At 38.2% G+C, this 20,599-nt stretch overlaps 1 protein-coding gene across 1 annotated transcript in view; it reads left to right on the top strand.

Moving 5' to 3' along the window:
* Window positions 1-697: 697 nt before the first annotated feature.
* rnf38 (ring finger protein 38) overlaps window positions 698-20,599 on the top strand; it is a 38,458-nt gene continuing 18,556 nt past the window's right edge. Inside the window, exons 1-3 of the mRNA XM_057843463.1 lie at window positions 698-816; window positions 1,627-2,251; window positions 15,704-15,762. Of these exons, the coding sequence (XP_057699446.1) occupies window positions 1,720-2,251; window positions 15,704-15,762 (591 nt within the window). The 5' untranslated portion in view covers window positions 698-816; window positions 1,627-1,719. The remainder of the gene's footprint in view (window positions 817-1,626; window positions 2,252-15,703; window positions 15,763-20,599) is intronic.

The raw sequence follows: 20,599 nt of genomic DNA, 5'->3' as shown, positions 1-20,599 counted from the left end.
ACTTTTTTTTTTTTTAATTAAAATATATGTTACTTTTTTTTTTTTTTTTAATTTAACGTGACCAATAATATATATTCTATTTATTTATTTAACTAATTGCCCGCCAAAAATATAAACTAAGAGGACTGTTTGGGAAAGCTCATCTTTCAGTGCCATTTACGGCGCTTCTAGCTTCTCCCAGTCAAAATGGATTGGACGAAAAGCTCCGTCAATGGCACCTAATGAGGTAAAGGAGTGCCCTATAAAAGGTTAAAGATGTCTCAAACTAAACAAATGACTAGATGTTAGATACTATGTTTTAAGTATATTCGTCTAGTCACCAAAGCAAAATGGCAAGGAACTTTTGTGACACAACGAATATCAATGGCAAACTTTCAGGACAGGGTGAAACAGCTGCAACGGGAAGGCTTGGTATTTGTAAATAAATAATTTAAAGCCCCTTTTAGCCTGCCTCTCTGCCATACAGTTTCTGTTTTAACAGACTCGATTAATCAATGACCGATGTAATCATCCGTTCGTTTGACTTCATACTTTCGTTATTTTGAGCACGGCATAATTGGCATACCTTAATAAAGAATAATGGTGAGATGCGTGAATCATTTTTCATTGAAGCGATGCGCAATAAATGACCAATGTGTTGTAGGTGCTAGATGACCCTGGAATCTATTGCTCTGGTCTGGTACAATCCGACTTGAGCTTTGACGGTCTGTCACATTTCACGCTGACACCAAGCGAACACTGGGAGCTCTCTCACACATACACTGTAATGTCGACAGATTGGAGTGAGGAGTACGAGTCCGTGAGATCACATTGCAGGTTGGTTGTCGGGGGAAAAAACTGGAAAAGATTACCGAAAAGAATGTAATAACACCAGATCATAAATGGCGTTCGTTAAACAAAGGTTATTTCTTTGTAATTTCATGTTGGTCACTTTTTTATTCGCCCATGGCATGTGTGCGCTTTCATCGCGTTACCTCTGTTTAGGATAGACACACGACCGGCGATTGTGGATGACTCGGAAAACTCAAGTTTTTATCCTTGTTTCTCCATTTCGCTCACAACCACGCAGTTTAAAGGTATTCTAGGCGTGGGTGGCAAGCAACTGGATTCTCTCTTCAGTGTTTGGTTGCTGTAGGAGGAGGGGTTGCGATATCTTCTCAAGCTAGCGAACGACGGCACTGCGCAGGCACGCTTAACAAGTTTAATATGCTACTAAAGTGGTCAAAGTTGTCGTGAAGTCATTTTGGAGATCAACTCGGATGTGAATAACACGCTTGCGTTTATAGAATGGAATATATGTAGCAAGGAGTGCTTTCCGCGCACTTATCGTTAGCATACCTCCAACATCATAGCCTTGTGGGAGCTAACGAGCCACAGTCAATTGTACCGTTGGTCGTTTTTTTTTTTTTTTTTGTGTTTGAAGTTGTTCAGCGTGTACTTAAATATATTTGTGAGAGAGTCAGGATTATTGTTTAGTCGAACCGAACCCAAAATTAACTTTGATCAATTCTAGATTCCACTGTGCGCAGCGTTGTTTAGAACACCGCCTCCAACCCTTTAGAATGAGGTAATAACTAGTGTTTTAACAGTCTAACTGAAAGTATTTGTGTTACTTTTTTTAAACAGTGTCTGAACTCCCACAAGCTTCCGCTGTGAGTGCAAATCAGTCGAAAAGGCAAAGGGAAAAAAAAGGAAACCGAGGAAATCCCCCCAAAGGAAATGCCAATCGCAGCCACTGGCCAGTCCACGACTCAAGAGCCCAGAGTATGCCCCCGGCTGCCCTCCACTCCAGAGCCGGTCCCTAAAGGGGTTGATTTATTCGAAGAGGCGGGGGCGGCGGAGTCGGCGGAGCGAACAGAGGGGGGCATTGGAGTCGGGAGCTATAGTTATAGCCTTAGCGACATTCGGAGCTTACAATCCGCATCTACCAACATTTCTCCGCCGCAGTCCCCAGCTGCATCCTCCTCTTTTCTCTACCACCCGCTCCACAGTCACCAAATGGCAATGGAGCCGCCCAGGACTCGATCACGTTCGCGGTCTGGATATTACCAGTTGTATAATGGTGGCAATGGAATTAACGGAAGTGCAATAATGGGAACTAACCAGCAGCAGCACGGTGCCGGTGGTTGTGCTCCCCTCGGGGCTCACAGCATCCAAGCAGAGAACCAGCTGCAAACCCCGGGTAGTAACAACTCCCCGGGCACTCAGAGGTTTCCCCCTGTTCCCGGAGGTCTCCGCATCCCAACAGAAGGTAAGTTGTTATGTATGTCTATACCATGATGTACAGTATCCCCTCCCCTCCTTCTTAAATCTGTTTAAGATAATTAATATATATCAAAGATACTACAAGGAAACATGAAGTGCTGTTTTAAATAGTAATCTTATTTATGGAAAAGAAAAATATTTACTGCCTGGCTCGATGTAGACAAGGTATTTCTTCCCTTAATAAATCATGAATGAATTGCAGCTTATCACTTGTCTTTTAAAAAAAAAAAAAAAAAAATCTATTTTATTTTCTTTTACATTCAAGCTTGATTACCTCCAGACATGTTCATTAAAAGAAGTCACTTAAATTGAAACTTGTCTGACAAAATGAAGATGTCCAAAAGATCTAAAAGATTATACAAGACAACACCATTTGACAAAAAAATCCACGACCTGATGAAAAATGGAAATAGTTACATCATTTATAAAGTTTTAGGACACAACCAAACAATGATGAGAGCCAAATTCTACAAATGGAGAGAACATAGAACAATGCTGAACTTTTCCAGAATTGGTGGCGCTAGGGCGCTAGAGAAATTACTCCAAGTGCACAGCGGCTCATCCAGGAAGTCACAAAGGAACCAAGGACAAAGTTTAAAGCGCAGCAGGCCACCCTTGCATCAGTTAAATGGCATCCATACCAGAGTTCCATGGTGAAAACCACTGCTGACTAAAAATAACAAAGGCTCGTTTTACTTTTGGGGCAAAAAAAAATCTGAATGATTCCCAAGACTTGGGGGAAGTTACTTTGTGGACTGACATGACAGAAGTTGAACTTTTTGGAATGTGTGTGTCTAGTTTCATCTTGTGTACTGGTAAAACCGCCTTTCAGAAAATGAACATCATACCAAAAGTCAGACATAGTATAGGTAGTGTGATAGTCTGAGAATGTGTGGCTTTTTAAGAGTAACTTGTGATTGATGGAACCAAGAACTCTGCCCTTTACCAAAAAATCCTGAAGGAGAGCATTTTGCCTCATTCGTGACCTCAGGCTGTAGCATGATTGGGTTTTGAAGTAAAATTCTGAATGGCTAAAAAACAAAGTAAATATTTTTGAGTGGTCTGGTCAAAGTCCATATTTGAATCTGAGTGAAATTCATGATGAACTTTACAACGCAGTTCATGCTGTCACAACCCTCCAGTGTTGCTGAATGATACAACAGCAGCAACAACAAAAAATACAAGTAAGAATCTCTACATGTAATAGATGTGAAAGACTTACTGGCAGTTAAGGGAATGCAAAACACAACAACATATTGAAAAAATAGCGACAAGTCATTCAGACACATTTTTCACATCATGGAACTCACTAGCAACACGTTAAGATGTCTGAAAGGGAATCTGAATCATATGCTTGTTGCACTATAATCAGTTTATTTTATACAGGGCTGTATATATATTACGTTATTTTATACAGGGCTGTATATATATTACGTTCTATACAAACATCTACAAAGGTACTCTTGAGGCCGCGACTCAGCAGTTCAAAGATCCACTGCAAAATGTTTCTTATTCACCGTGTAGTTGCAGGCTGTGTGCTATAAACATATAGTCTCTCATCAAACGTTAAAAATAGTAAACAGGATCAATTAACATGAGACATAGACTTCGTAATATATTGACAGGGCACGGGGCCAATTAATAGGGGGCTTATCTCCGTCAAAGCTGACCGAGTGGAAACACAAAGAGCTTTTTACGTTGAAAATTCTTGTGAATAAATGCTTAAATCCCTGAATTCTTTATAGATATGGACATAAAACTGTCTCGATTCTTGGTTAAAAGCAAAAAAAAAAAAAAAAAAAAAACGGGCAGTTAGCATTTATTTTACGTAAATATGTCGAATGTATTGCTAGTCTTTAAGCCACTGTGGCCACGCCTTATCACCACAAAGAGCTTTTTATGTTGAAAATTCTTGTGAATAAATGCTTAAATCCCTGAATTCTTTATAGATATTAATGTAAAACAGTCTCGATTCTTGGTTAAAAGAAAAAAACGGCTTGTTAGCATTTATTTTACGTAAATATTGCAAATTATGACGCGAATGCCATAGCGGATAATTTCTCCCATTGATTTTTTTTCACAATGTTTCAAAATGCATGCATGGTACGAAAAATAAAACAATTACCTTGAATCCTGGAACAAATCACTCCTGAGACAATCCTTCCTGTTTGTGTGTGGTACAGCTTTCGTACGTTTTCGACCTAAATACGGCGTTGGATCGTTGCATGTGTTTGAGAATAACTTCGACCGACTCTAGCGGAGTGTGGGACGGCCCCGAACTTGAAGGCATGGCGCAGTGTCTAGGGGAATGTGTCCTGTCAATATCATTATGAAGTCTATGCACGAGATTATTTACATCTTTGACATGAGGGTAAGTAGGGCTGCAGCTATCGAATATTTTAGTAATCGAGTAATCGACTGAAAATTCTATCTATTAATGGAGTAATCGGATAAGACTTTTTTTTTTTTTATTAGATAAAGAGCAATTATAAATATACATGAGAAAAAAGACATTTAATCCAATATTGAACCATTTTCAGTCAATCAATGTTTTTATTTTCGATGAACATTGTTGAAAACAGCCAACAATTGCATTTCAGATGTGACTAGGAAAAAAAAATTCACTGCTTTCACTCAAAAAACTTCTAGATCTTATAAAAAAAATATTTCTTACCCTAAAAATGTAATTATGCTTGATAAAACACATCACTTGAAAGCTAAGTGTTTTTCCCACGTGTTTCAATTGAATTCCATTTGTGTCAAGCTATTTTTCAGTTCTAGTTAAGTTTTAAGTTTGTCTAAACTGTAAGTCCTGATAGAATTTTGAGTTTTTGCAGTGTTCAAAATAAATGTATGACACCTGCTGTATTGGAGCACATTAGGGACCAGTGCTACTTGGTATTTTATTCAGCAATGACTACTGAGCTAAAACTGACAGTTAGCTTCATTATGGTTTAATTTTACACCCTCATCACTCTACAGCGCTGTGTTTTTACAGATTAAATAAAGCCTGTATGTAAGACACGTTAGCCACGCATTGACAGTGGTCATAATCAATAGAAACCTAGCCCTCCGAAGGGCTATCGTTACGTGAGCGAGTGACAGTAACGTTATATTTATTAGCGCTGAGAAGTGTACTGCTTAAAGATGGCGGCTGTTTACTAACTAACGCTGCCCAGACCAGGCCGAGTCTGTCATTTCGCATCTTGTCCTAAATGCATGCGATATCTATGAGACGCATCGGACACTACCTGCTACCACACTAGCATAATGCGGGTGTAGTTTTTAGCAACGTCGGCGTAGTTTGTAGCGGCTGTCAGCTGCAGTAAGGTTTTTTTTTATTTTTTTTATTGCTTCTTTTTTCTCCTTCCTTCCCACGCACGTGACGTCAGCGCGTTGTCCCGCATTAAAAGTAGTCCGGGCAAAACGTGATGCTTAGAGCTGGCAAAATAAACGATTCCTTGAGGTGAATAAAATTACTCGGATCAGTTTTTAAACTCGAGTTGCTCGAGTATTCGTTTCAGCTCTAGGTAAGTGTACGAATTGTAGCTCTTTCAATGCGTGGTAGAAGTCAGTACGGCCGCTCTGCCCATCATTGAGTGTAAGCATGTAGCTTACAGCAGGGGTTCTCAACCTTTTTGGCCTTGTGGCCCCAATTTCCCCATAAAATCATGAGGGTAAGTGTATGAATTGTAGCTCTTTTAATACGTGATAGAATTCAACGTGGCTGCTCCACACATCACTGAATGTTAGCAGGTAGCTTAAAGCAGGGCCTATTTTCCCAGGCACAACTTGTGCATGGCCTATTCAAGTATTGTCACTTTACTAAAATAATGGCCTAAGTCACAAAGACCTACAGTACTTTTTTAGGGCGAGTGGGGTTTGTAATAATTCCCTCCTGATGCAAGCCACCTTAGGTAAAATTAAATCTCCCTCATCTTCACTTGAACAAGTCATTTAATACTACCATACTATCAACACTAGTAATAAAATAAAATAATAATAAAAGGTACACATGTTCAAACTGAGCTATTGTATAGTCTTATAGCATCAGGAACACACACTTTCCAGAACCGTTCTACGTCTGTTCTCCACCGCAGAGAGAAAAACCTGTCACTGCAAATTCTCTTCTGACCAATCCCAGTATCCCATGTTGTTCAGGGTGCTTTCATGAGAGTCCTCATCCTTCTCTCTAGGACTGCTGTCACAGAGTCCACCCTCCTCCTCATTACAGAAACACACCTCTTGTCCTGCCCAGCTAGTTCATGTCTCTGTGGGTCATACTGCCAATCCACCAGACCACCTCCCCAAAAAATACACTGTCATGACTGCGACTGACTGAAAAAAGATGTACAAGATGTCACTTTTCACATTAAAAGAGCCCCCACAAGAAATGGAGCCTGCTGATTATTCTACTTTAACACTATTAGGACCATTTGGCTGGCTCAAGTGACCCAACACCCAGAAAAAAAAATCTCTGTGCCTGTTCAATTTACAGTGTCGTGCTTTCATGACTTTTCCAAAAACTGCTTGCTTTACCTGAATCTGTTTCTTTATTATTTTGTAATCACTCCTTGAAAATGTCATTTGAACATCATTTCAGCCCAGTGGTTTTTAAGGGTAGAATTCCGTTCATGTAATGATGAGAAAGATTATACCAAAGGAGGCCAGCATCACGATGGGATGACTTGTAGATAAACTGACTTGGGACAGGAAGGTGACACTATTTGAATGGGCCGTGGGCAACTTCGTGCAAGAAATGAGAAGAATAAACATGAAAATCTAAATTGCCGAATTTAATACTACCCATTATGCTGTTCGCAAATTTCTGATAAGCAACTTTCATATCATTTCTTTGTGAAAATTGTCATAAAAGATTAATCACTTTTTTAAAAATGACATTTTAGGGTGTTTTTTATGTAGCATTGTGGCAGTTGACTGCCTGTCTCTTCAATCCAGCCTGTCTCCATTGTCAGAATCAGATTAGATTTCTAATTTTTTAAAAAAGGGCTAAAAGTAATCCAGAAATACAATGGCATTGCCAAAAAAAACCAAAAATATTGCGTAATGCGTGTACGTTTTATACTCTGCAACCCTCCCAGAAAAAGCGGAAGAGGGAATACTCTAAACAGTACAGAGCTGCATTTTGTTTGAAACTTTTGTTCAAATGTTTAAAATGAATAAATAAATAAATACTTTTTTCAGTATCAAATCGGGACTCTGTATCAGCATCATCAGATCTTTAAAATCAGTTGACCCGGACTCTGGTGCAAAAATATGCGATCGGGACATCCCTAATACATTCTGAGTCACTTCCATTGCTACTCACCTGTTTCAAGCATAAAACCTAATGTTTTTTTGCGCTATCAGTCCTCTTAATATTCAGCTGTTCATTAGTCAAAAACTTTTCATATTGTGTTTAAGTACAGTATGTTTTCTTCATCATTTTTTATATGTCACATGTACAGTTCACTTAAGTTTAACTCATAAACTGGCGAATTAACATTTCTGTGCCAGGTCTCTGTGCTTGGAAGCTGGGACATAAGTACAGCGGAGTTTACTGCATTGGTCCAAGTGCTGCATAAGAACATAATTTGTCTCATCTGGCCATTTGATCTGGTTCTGGCCGAGCACATCTTTTCACTTTTACATTCATCTCTTGGTAGCCTTTGGATCGAGCAACCCTTTCTGTGCCCCCTCCTCACCCCCGATTCTATTTTTGCTGGCCTCCTCATGCACATTTGTCTAATGGAAAGATCATTTTAATGCACTGCCTGCAGCAGCATGGGGACATATCCATGTGCCACACTCTTTAGCTTTGTCCTACCACTCACTGTATGTCCTCCACCCTTCAGTCCGCTTCAGATTTGGAAACATGTACTCTGTTTTATACTTTTCTTTAACTTGTCGCCTGGCAACCCCCCCCCCCCACACACACACACACAAGGCTTGAAAAATCTCTTCTGTTTAGGTTGACCAAGTAACCAGTGTTACTGTCATCACTCCAAATAATAGTAAAGCATTCTCGTTGATCAGTAAGTGAGAAACATGAAGGAGGATGTGAATGATCTTAAATTAGCCTCAGGTTCAAAGTATGAACCCTGATCCGGTTTGGGAAAATACCATTTTTAGATAGATTGACAGAAAGAATACCAAAGGTCACTTGAAACCCTTAAGAAAACTGGGAGTTGCATGTAGTAAGGCTAAATAATCGGAGGAAGGCCCAAAGATGGTAATGAAAGGGCCACAAGAAGGGTGGTTAAAGAAGCAATACAAAATTACATTATTGCAGCCAATAACCTTAGCCAAGAAGAGAGGAGAGTGCCTCCTCGAGAATAGTTGAGTATGCAGCCTTGAAGCCGTTCAGATACTGTGACTAGAGAGAGTTGAAAATAATTGGCTGGAAGCAAATGGACAAGAGGGAATAGATGGATAGAGACTAGAAACAGGAAGTTGGTGAGTGTAAGCAAAGGCATGAAAAATTGTTGAGTGGGTGAATATTAAAGAATTGTGAGTTTCCTATATTACAACCATTAAAAATTTGAAATCGAGATATTAGTCCAATTTTCACATGGTATTAAAAAAAAAACAAGTGTAATCTGTTTTCATTTTAGAGTAGGATGAGATAAGAATATAGTACTACAGAATGTGCCAAGAATATGTGCATTCTTCTTGTCACTCTATACATTTTTAATTTGAGTTTGGCCTGAGCTATCACCAAATCATATTTTTTACTGTTCAAGACTTTGTTTTTTTTTTTTTTTTTGTCACTGAACAGTCACATTACTATTTGTCATCATTTAGAAGACTAGCAGACCCTGTAGGTCGCAGTTCACATATTGGAGACATGGACAACGATTGATATATAATGGATCAACTAATGGAATTTAATTGACACAGATCAAGTACGTTTCTATTAGATTACATATCTTCATAGATTTCACAATTGCAGTCATATGCCACAATACAGCTGTAGTTGCTTCATCAAGGAAGTGAGTTTGGTGAAGAAATTTGATAAACTTCCATTTCACAAGAGCAAGCGATTTCGTTAGTCATTTTGTTTCATGGTCTTAACATGTACAGTATAGTGCGTTTTATGGCAAAGGATTTACCGTAGTTGTAAACTGGAGGTGATAAGATAACCAAAAATGTGAATTAGTAGGAGAAAGGCAGAAAATTAGATTTACTGTTAGGCAGGTAACAGCTGAACAGATGCTACTTAGCCACCTATTTTGAGTTTGTGCCCATTCTTGTTACTTGACTCTTTTCGTGCCAAAGTGTGAAGTGTGCCCTAACATGTGCTCAGGAGGCAGGGTGATATGTATGTGCAGGTTTGCAGTTTTGCTTCCCATGTGCTCACCCAAAGTAATGTATTTTCATTATATAAAATCTGATCTTTAAATATGGCAGGTGAGTTTCTGTCCAGTTTTCAATTATTACAACGGTGACCAATGTTTACAAAAGTACATCGTCACAGTATAATAATCAGTGAAAGTAATGTTTGGCAAATCTTACTATTCAAGTAAGACTACTCAACTTTGGATTACATTGTCGAATTTCATTTCGATCTTTTTTTAAATTAATGATCGAATTGCTAGAGAGGGTTTTTTATGTCATTTTTTAAATTACAGTAAACACATGGATGACGAAATGTATGCATATCCAGGTTGAGGTCTTTACAATTTTGATACATAATTGAATGGTTCAGCCTTGGTCTTTGCTCTCCTTGAGGCCATCTCAGTAATCTTTGTAAAGGCAAATGTCTTGATACATGTCATGAATTTGATTGTGCATGATGTGGATATTGAGTATATTTCCGCCAATCCATCAATGACCTTAAAGTGCCAGTAAGGTGGGAAAATATTGCATGAGAGGTGGACACAGATGATATGATAGGGCAAAGCATAGAAATGTGGATGCTGTGAGATAAAGCAGAAGGGGCGCATAGGGAGAGACAGGATGGCAGTTACAGAAAGAAAGGGGTTGGTGTCTGGGAGGGAGGGTGATGAAGTGTTGGGGGTGTCTGAAGGTAAAGCAGAGAGGAACAAAAAAAGGAGAGGAGGTGAAGGAAATGGATAGAAATAGCTGATGCACTCTGAGGCATACAGAAAATCAATAGCAGTGAAGAGGGAAAGCCGCAACCCCCATCCAGTGTCCCGCTCTCACTCCGTCGTCCTAATTTTTTTATTCCGTCAACTTTCTCTATCCTGAGTTTTCTGTCCCATCCATCCCCACTCTCCCTCCACTTTTTGCACTTTTTGTCTTTCTCACATTTTATTATTTCAAAAACCTGTAAGAGTTTAAATTTGAAGATCCAGAGTGGTTGTTTCAGAGTTGTAGCACACAGCACAATATATCACCTTTCAGGGATGAACTTTGTTCTGCAGCTGTAAAGAGTAGGGATTAAAGATACACGATAATATCGGTTACCGATAATTATCGGCCGATAATGGCAATTATGACGTCACACAGATAATCCAGATAAAAAAAATTCAACCGATAATGCAATCCGATAATTATGTACTTGATTTAGCCTCCAAATGTACTCAAACGAAGCAGTTTTGTCCACTTCTCCACTGCCACCTCCTCAACTCCTTCTCTCTCTGAAGCCCCTGAGGGAGGAGGGGTTGAAACAGAGACGTTTTTCTTTTTTTTTGTATTATTATTATTTAAACCGAAGTGACCGGAGAGCCCAAGCCCCGGATAAAAAAATAATGCAATTTATACGACCGCCATTCTTAGTGAAAAACATGCCGATTACATGAGTTTCACCACGGACATTTGGGCAAGTGTTGTCAAGTAAGCATGCTTCGGCACAGTGGTTAGATGATAATTGTAACATGCACCAAACCACTCAGAAGAAGTCAGCCAGTCATTAATGCATTCAGTACTCTGTAAATTTAAGACGTCTTAATTAGATCATTCTTCTTAAATCTAGTAAAATAATTTTCCTCATCTTGTTTTGAGTGTTAAAGACTAACAGATGAATGCTCCAGATTATTCCAATTCATTGAAGTAAATATTGCCATTAGTTCTTATTAAGCCCATACATCTGGAAAAAAAAAAAAAAAAAAAAACGTCATTTTTCACCTAAATCAAGGAAAAAAAATGCTTTCAAATAATGTTTTGAACCATACCTATTCTTGAACAGTTTTGAACATTTCTGACAACTTTTAGGATTACGTATAATAATTTATTGCTTAAAATTACTGTTAAGCTTATTTTCAGATAGCTATTTTTCTTCAAGAAATCTGAGTGAAATATACTTCAAGTGCTGGCAGATAATTTCACTTATTTCCCCAGATTTACACTTAAGACAAGGGAATTTAACTAGTTTTAAGGAGGTGTGTTTTTGCAGTGTAATAATGTTATATGTTAGGAATGGCTTACTTTCAAACGCATTTTTGTGCAACTTAGGTATTTACTCTGTAAGTAATTGCTGCCAAAAGTTTACCATTACACAATGTCAGACAATCTCTTTATTTAGATGTTGGAATTTACTACTTGTTCACATTTGATGTTGAAAAAAGGAGCAATAAATTATATTTTTGCACAGTAATATTTTCTCTTGTGTATGCTTTAAAATTTTACATAAATCTTTTAATAGAATTATCGGCTTGACATTATCGGTTGGAACGAGGAGGAAGTTATCAGTTATCGGTTGAAAAATGTATTATCGTGCATCAATAGTAGGGATGTCCCAATCCGATCATGGGATTGGGCAGAATCGAAGTTTTTAATTAGAAAATATATTTGTTTTTCTGCTTCATGCTCGTACAGCCTCGACCTACTGCTGCTTTTCTTTGTCACCAGTGCAACTGGTGTTTGGTACTTAAAGTTAACAATGATTGACATGTTTGTAGCTTTGATATGGCAAGTGAAGGCTCGTTACCGCTACGATCTAAGGCACAAACGTGCTAATCATCGTTTAGTCAATCTTTATTGTGGAGAGGTTGTTCTCGGTGACCGTCAAAGGGTGAGTGAATTTTAGTGGACTCACTCAATGAAGCATTTAAAAGAGACCTGCATTTTTCTACATTCTTCTTGTTTAAAAATAATTCACATTATGAAGGCGGCACAGTGGGACAGTGGTTAGCACGTCCACCTCACAGTTATTGGATCGTGGGTTCAATCGCAGCTCCGGCCTTCCTGTGTTTGCATATTCTTCCCGTGCTCCCGGATTTTCTCCAGGTTCCTGCCTCATCTCCCAAAAACGTGCATGGTATGCTGAATGAACACTCCAAATTGTCAATAAGTGTGAGTGTGTTCCTTCCTGCGTTTGCATATTCTTCCCGTGCTCCCGGGTTTTCTCCGGGTTCCTGCCACATCTCCCAAAAATGTGCATGGTATGCTGAATGAACACTCCAAATTGTCGATAAGTGTGGGTGTGTGTGAATGGTTGTGTGTCTATATGTCCTGTGGCTGGCTGGCTGGCTGGCTGTATCCGCCTTCTTCCTGGAGTAAGCTGTGATCGGCTCCAGCACCCTCACAAGGAGGATAAGCGGTTCAGAAGATAAATGAATTATATGAATGTTATGGAGAGTGATTAAAAGTATGGCGTTAAAGGTAATACAATTAAAAATGTGCCTATATTTTGTGCAACCAATGCAAAAAGTAAGTGTGGAGCCTTGGCAATATATATTGCAATGTTAATTTTCTCCCAATATAATTCAGGCCTAATTTGTATATATATATATTTTTTACTTTTTAAAGGCTAAAAAGTAACAAAATAATCCAGAAATACAATGGAATTGCCAAAAGATACAAAGATATATATGTTTTATACTCTGCAACACTCCTGGAAAAAGCAGAAGAGGAAGTGCTGCAAAAAGTACAGTACTATAAAATGTTTGGAACTTTTGTTCCAATAAAGACAAAAATAATAATAATTCGGTATGGCATCAGGACTCTGTATCGGCAGAATCTCAAAATCTGGTGACTTGGACTCTGGTGCAAAAATATGCGATCGGGACATCCCTAGTAAATAGTGCCACTCATTTGGTAAAAAACACACACATTCGCTTGCCAGTGACCACCTCGAGCTAAAGTGTGTTTGCACTGGTAGCTGACAGGATTTTTTGAATTGGAACACTTTGCTTTTTGTTTCTCTTCTGGAATACCGGTTTAAAAATAAAGTGGACATGCAATTGCTGTGTAAGCAGCTCAAGACCACAGACAATGTAAATATCGCTGTTCTTCTCAGATTTAAAGTCATTTCATTATTTTTTTATTTTATATTTTAATTGCCATTATTATTTTATTCATTTATGTTTAGAAATATTAACAACACATTGTCAAATTCTTAGTAGATTCCTTTACTGAGATACAGTATGCTCGCCAATGCCTTAGAGAAGCTCATTTGTGTGGTTTATGCTGTCTGTGCTGATCTGACAGGGGACATGATGTCATCTACACATTTGAAACCTGTTCTCTAACTTCTGAGTTGTGCTCCCAAGGGTAACTGTGACTGAATGACTGGACTCTGACTCAATTTACCGGACTCCGATAATGTGCAAGTGAGACCATATTCAGGGGGAGGGCACCACTTTAGCTTATTGTGATTGATGAATGGGTGTTCTGCACATGCAGTGACTGAAACCCGTGAATACGTTACCGCTTCTCTGTCCCCAGATCATCTAAATGAAAATAACCTTGTAACTGGTTTCCTCAATAATAATGTTAGCTTTACTCCTTCCGCATTTTCTATTCATTTACTGTACGTTTTCTGCTCCAGGGAGTGGTATACAGGAAGAAAGACTTTTAAGGACTGAAGAATTTAGAGGTTCAAACCTCCGTCTTCCTGCCTCTTATTTGTCAATCATGGATTTCCTTCAAACGGGAGCGCTAGAACAAGAAAAAAATCTGCAAACAAACTGCCCATGTGTAAAAAATTGTATTTTCAAAAGCCATTTTTATGTCTTCCCCTTTTAGTTCACTTTTCTCAACATCTAAAGCTAGTCTTGTTATGTGGAGTGCTCTTGGGAGTGCTTACCCTTGGACTGTCTACCAATGCCACCATCTGTGTTGAGGGGCATTCCCATCTAAAGACTCGCTCGTGACAAAGGCAAAAACAAAAGCCAGATTAAATAAACAGACAAGACAATAAAAAGATGAAAGGATTGTGTAAAAACAAACAAGTAAAAGTCTTAGCCCTGATGCAACTGGCGGTATCATCGGAAAGCTCTTCTAATCTGGGATTACTGTGTTGATTTTTCATGTGTGTGCGTGTGCGCGCATCAGTAGTGTCTCTGATCTGAAACTAGACTGTACCATATGTGTTTTGATCACTTCTGTGCAGCACAAATGTTCAATATGGACAAACAAGTTGTTTTTTTTCTCCGTGACGTATGACTCTCATCCCGCATGAGAAAAACAAAAGGATTAAATGTTCAATTGTAAATGGTGATGAACAAGAGTAATTGGTTATGACTATACCTAGGGGTGTGACAAAATATCGAAATGGTGATATATCGTGATACTTTGTATCCCAAAAGGTTATCAATAGCGCCTGTCAAGAATCGAGATATCGCTTTTAAAAGGTATCAATTTAAAAAAAAAAAAAAAAAAGGCTGCCATTGACGGTGCTCGATGCCCAATCCATTTAGACTGGGAACGTTTGTTCATTCAAAACCAGAGCATTCACAGTCATTCGGTCCGATTCTCGGGGCATTTGCCGGTCACTTGCTTTTCATTTTAGGGCATTTAGAGGTCTTTTCCTATTGTGTTTGAGTCACTGCCTATTCATTTGGATGATTCCCAGGTCACGTCCTGTTCTGTAACACAAGATAAACAGCAAGTGACCATAAAATACTCCAACATCAACAGGACGTAACTGAAAATCAACAGGTAAATGACCTTAAATGGCCCAAAATTACTCATTGCCTGGCATTGGCTGCCACTGACGGCCATCAATCGCTGCCATCCCTCCCACTTCAAACGGATTGAACTTCTACTAGTGATAAACTCATTCCAATTCACAGCAGAAGCTTGTTTTTCTCTTTATTAGTTTTTTGTAGAATATCCTAGAATGATTTCCTGACCAATGTATCGAAAATTGTTGTATCGCTATATCGTCAGATCATCGTTATCGTGCGCTTTGTATCACCAATCGTATTGTATGGTGAGGTACCAAGAGGTTCCCACTCCTAACTATACAGTTTCCATCGTTATCGTGCGCTTTGTATCACCAATCGTATTGTATGGTGAGGTACCAAGAGGTTCCCACTCCTAACTATACAGTTTCCAGAAATGGTGTGTGTTGCGTGTTCATTTTTTTGTATCTTCTGAGTAACAACTGGTTCTGTGTATATTGATTCCTTACTGCAGATAGCCTCACTTTGTGCAGATGACAATGGAGTTTCCACCAGGTCATTACAGTCCTGCTCTGACCTCGTTTTACGCTATTTTAATTTTTCTGTTGTTTCTTCACATTCTGCAGGGGCTTCAGGCGGGTCTTACCATTGCCACACAGAGCATGCATTCGGGGAGAGTGACAAGGTAAGATGCTATTTTTATTTTTTGTTACTGAAAACTGATTGGAAAATGTTATTTTATCTGTTGATAACGTAACGTTTTTTATTAAAATATGCATAATTGAGTGAATCTATTTTTAGATGATCATTTGCTACCAGGGTTTTCAACTCTCACACTTTTTTCTCACACATTATGTCACTCCTTACATTTCTCACACCCAAAATATACAATTCGACCAATGTGATGATGTAAAAATGAAATTAAGTTCCCGGATCTTAAAACCAACCCATTTACATTCACTGCACTACCATCATATTGTACACTGCTAATACAATGTGGTCCGCCTTATAATTAGATATGTCATAGATATGACATACAGTATATAAGGCTAGATGGGTATGGCGGAGTTGGCGGCGTAAGTAAACTGCAGACATCTTGTGTCGAAGAGCTTCTATGTATGCATTTATTTCTGCCCCCGCTGTTGAAAAAAATCTGAGAGGAAACAATTTTCGTAAATTGTCACTGTTTTTAGGTAAACTTTGAAAATGGCATTAAAATATTTGAAAACTCAGGACAAGCTCATACCTGATAAATGTTCAGGCTGTGAAATATTTTTATAATATAAAGGCTTATAACGTTAATGCTTCCTTCCTAATATCCTCAGCGACTGTGTATATTTACTTTACAACTACTTCATCCCCATTGTTGATTTGCGTTGATCATTGACCGCGACCAAAATGTATTCGGCGGAATAGCAGTGCCAAGTGTTTTGGCATGAATGTAAACCATTCTATGTCTGTTGTCACAAGTGATTGTTTTGAAAACATTGTCGCTTATGTAACTTTTAAATGGACAATTGAAGAAGAAAAAAAAAAATCACATTTACAAGGTTGTTGTCAAGTTGATTCTATGCTTCATATCTCACTCATTGGATGCCTGTTTCTACCCATTCTTATATTCCTCTGTGAGCAAAAGGTCAAGATACATTTACACTTAATGTTCATAGCATCATAAAACTGCTTTTACATTGAAAAGAATGTCAAATGTGTGTATTAAAAACATGCAGATGAATTGCAAAGCAGTAAAGGGACAGGAAGCAGTAGGATGCTGAGGAAGGTGTTGGAAAGAGCTTGCAAGGGTGGGGAGGGTGTTCACATGAGGCCAAATGCAGAGATGGGGTTTGCTAATGATTTCATTTCCAGCTGTGGGGCGTACTTGGTGTGAGAGATGGGAAGGAAGAGAAGAACAGTGGCAGATGAAACAAAGTGAGCCTTCATATCTTGCTAATAGAAAGAGAATAAGTGGGGGAGGGGTCAGTGTTAATGGAAGCCTGCCCGTAATTATTCAGTAAATCGTTCTATTCAAAGAAACAACCATATTTGCTGTGCATGCTGTACACCTGCAATTTTAGGCCAACAAACCTAGGCCTTCTTTTTTAAGGTGTGTTTCCACCACACTAGTTTGGAGCTCAACATTTACAGCAAGGACTCAACAGCTGCCTGCCACAGATAGTCCCAGGCGTGCAAGTGTGGACATAGTCAAGCAGAACATGGCAGGGTGTGCCTGTTCTCATGCTTCAGGATATCTTTCCTGCCTTGTGTTTGCTCTGAACCGAATGTGGACAGGGCAAAAAAACAGCAAGGGAGCATGTTTGTGGTCCTAACACAGCAGAATGTGCTGTATTATCACTCCTAGTGCAGTTCACAGTGTTTCTAAGCTGTGCTGGAAGGCACTGCGTGTGTTCATCTTCTGTCAGCCTGGTTGTTTTTTTTTTTTTTCCTATCTGCCAGTACCCTGGCATTTTGGGTGTAGTGCAAACATGTTTGGACCAGCCGTGTGTGTTCTGGCAACGTAAAGCCATATTGCTAGAGGATACACACTCTCGCACAAACACACACACACACATTCTTTGTCTGACAAGACTTCCGTCTCCCTAACGTTGGTAGACAGGACCATCAAACTTTAATACTAATGGGCAATAGTGTGTGATGGGGTGAGGGGCGGGGTGTCTAAAAACGTCGTGTCCCCTTGAATGTTTGGCTTGGGTCTTGGACAAGACAGGCAAAAGAGGCGGGAGCAGGGATAAGGGGAGATGGAAGAGTATTTTAGCTTATCTGGTGTTCTCGTGGTAATGGGAGGGACGTGTTTGCCGAATGGAGTTCGGTAATGTATGTGTGTGGAAGGAAGTATCTATGTATGTCAGGATAGGGATAGAAGAAGCTTACTTGGGTATAAAAATGGGCACAGTGAATGTTGTTGGGGTGTTGCGCTTGGGGAGAGTTTGGGGGGGAAAAGGATGAAGAGTGTTGGTTCGCAAGAGGGATGGTTATTATGAGGTACACATGTTTCAATGTGGGAGAAGATTGCTTGTGCCTACCATTCTGGGTGAGACGTACAGTAAATGAAGTAATAATGCACTTTACACTTGATAGCATTAAAATGCCCTTTTTGTTATCTCTGGAATCCAAGTTACGGGTAAATAGTATTAAGCAGAGGTTATACTGCATTTGTAGCGAGGAAGCAGTGCACAGTAAAGTCAATAAGATGACACATGTTTCTTAGCGTTTTGTAGTGATTCACTTTCAAATTTGTCTTTTTTGTGTGTATCTGACTGACATTTCACACCGCTGAACATACTGTTGATGAAAATGCAAGTGTTCAGAAGAACAAAATGTGGTACTTTGTCCTGTTTATTTTTTCTGTTTATAATCATGTTTTGATATCCTGAATTAGAAATAGTCCAGTTACTGGTTTCATAGTATAGTGTGGTTTTAAAAAGTCACTACTTCTAAACCAGCAGAACTTTCCATCTGCAGTGTCAAGTTTTTTTTAAGTAATCAAAAACAAAAAGTGCAGGACACTAGCAGTGTGGAGCAAAAGTGACATGATCCCCCACAATTTTGTGCATCATCAAAAAAAATAATCCTTTTAGGAGTTTTTTTTTTTTTTTTTTTTTTTTTTAATAAGAAAACCACAAACAGCTGCTGCTTGGTTGAAGTGTGTGAACATTTTGCCAATAGAGAGTGGCTGCTAGGGGAGGCCATACTAATAGGACATTACATTTATCAAAGTACCACCCAGTAACCACAACTTAAAAGTAATGTTAATTGATACTGTATATTACTATAACAGTGCCCTAACATTGCTTGCAACCAGCTATTATTGTTTGTGTGTCTACAACTGTTGAAACAAATACTAGTATAGACTTTCTACTTTAGAATATAATATGGCAACCTAGCATGGTTTATATCAGCTAGAGGGAAAAAACGTACTAATTTTCTATGTAATAACTTCCATTCGTGTTACAATTTAGTAAGTTTCACATCAGCAAGTATGTATGTTTTGTCTAATATTCTGCATGATCATTGTGGGCTGTAAGGAACACTCAGTACAGACTGCATATGATTTAATTTTGAAATGCGTTTGACAGATAAAGTGCAAGGATTTACTCTGGCATGTAAAGGTTAAGGCATTCTCAAGGGGCACAAACTTTTTCATGCCATTGTATATAATTGCTAAGGTGCTGTTGAAGGTTTTTCATACTGGAAGGAACCGTCTCCATTTTGATTTTATTTGAAAGAATACAGTATGTAATAATATAGGCAAGATTAGCTTCTCATGAACTGCTAACTATAGGCTAAACTTCAATCATCATGGTCAGGGAGGTCAGCGCTAAACTAATTGTTAAAAATAAAAGAAAAAATATTAGGGGTGTCAAACGATTAAAATTTTTAATCGAGTTAATTACAGCTTAAAAATTAATTAATCGTAATTAATCGCAATTAATCGCAATTCAAACCATCTATAAAATATGTCATATTTTTCTGTAAATTATTGTTGGAATGGAAAGATAAGACACAAGGCGGATATATACATACAACATACTGTACATAAGTACTGTATTTGTTTATTGTAACAATAAATCCACAAATGGCATTATTAACATTCTTTCTGTTAGTGATCCACGGATAGAAACACTTGTAGTTCTTAAAAGACAAATGTTATAGTTACAAGTTATAGTAATTTTATATTAAAACCCCTCTTCATGTTTTCGTTTTAATAAAATTTGTAAAATTTTCAATCAAAAGTAGAGTTAATATAATAATAATAAGAATAAAAATAACAATAATAAGAATAGAGTGACCAAAGTCTGAGTAAGTTTTACGTGTATTTTGCATAGCTATTTTGATATGGAATGCCAGTTCATTTTGCATTGTTGTTTAACTGTGAGAATAGGGCCTCATTACTATAGACTGAAGTGCTTTTCTTTTTGTGAACATTATTTTTTTTGAGAGAGATAGGAATATTATTTTTGTTGTGCTTTCGCTAAACGATACTTATGTTTGTTGTGAAGGAGAAGCTTATTCCAATAAACGGCGCGGTCCAAAGAACGCTTGTGTCCACTCGCCTTTATAAAATGTGTATATCTGTACATATCTTACCCAAAATACAACAAGAGACACATAATTGCCACTAAAAGAAAGAAAGCTTACCGAAGTATGTGTGGAGCACAAATAGCAATTTGCATTGCATTGTGCATACAGCATAAACATTAGGGTGGTCCTTATTTTTCAACTTGCAAATACTCATGCTCTTACCCCACCAACATGTTACAATCAATGTAAAAATAATTAGGATTTTTTTTTTTTTATGAGATTAGAGAATATTTAGAGGTTGCTCAAGAAGTTTAAAAAATGGCAGATATTGTCGTTTTTCCGTATTTTTGAGTTTCGTAAGATGTATTGTGTGCCAGATCATAGTATTTTTTATCATACATTTATGTTGACATTGACTTGGCTATTCTTAAAAACACAGCCGTGAATTAATATTGATTCATGTTTGTCACATTCAGTGGTTTTAT

The sequence above is a fragment of the Corythoichthys intestinalis genome, chromosome 8 (assembly GCF_030265065.1).
Source record: "Corythoichthys intestinalis isolate RoL2023-P3 chromosome 8, ASM3026506v1, whole genome shotgun sequence".
NCBI lineage: Eukaryota > Metazoa > Chordata > Actinopteri > Syngnathiformes > Syngnathidae > Corythoichthys > Corythoichthys intestinalis.
Note: the sequence above shows the minus strand (reverse complement) of the source record. Positions and strands in the feature narration are given on the sequence as shown.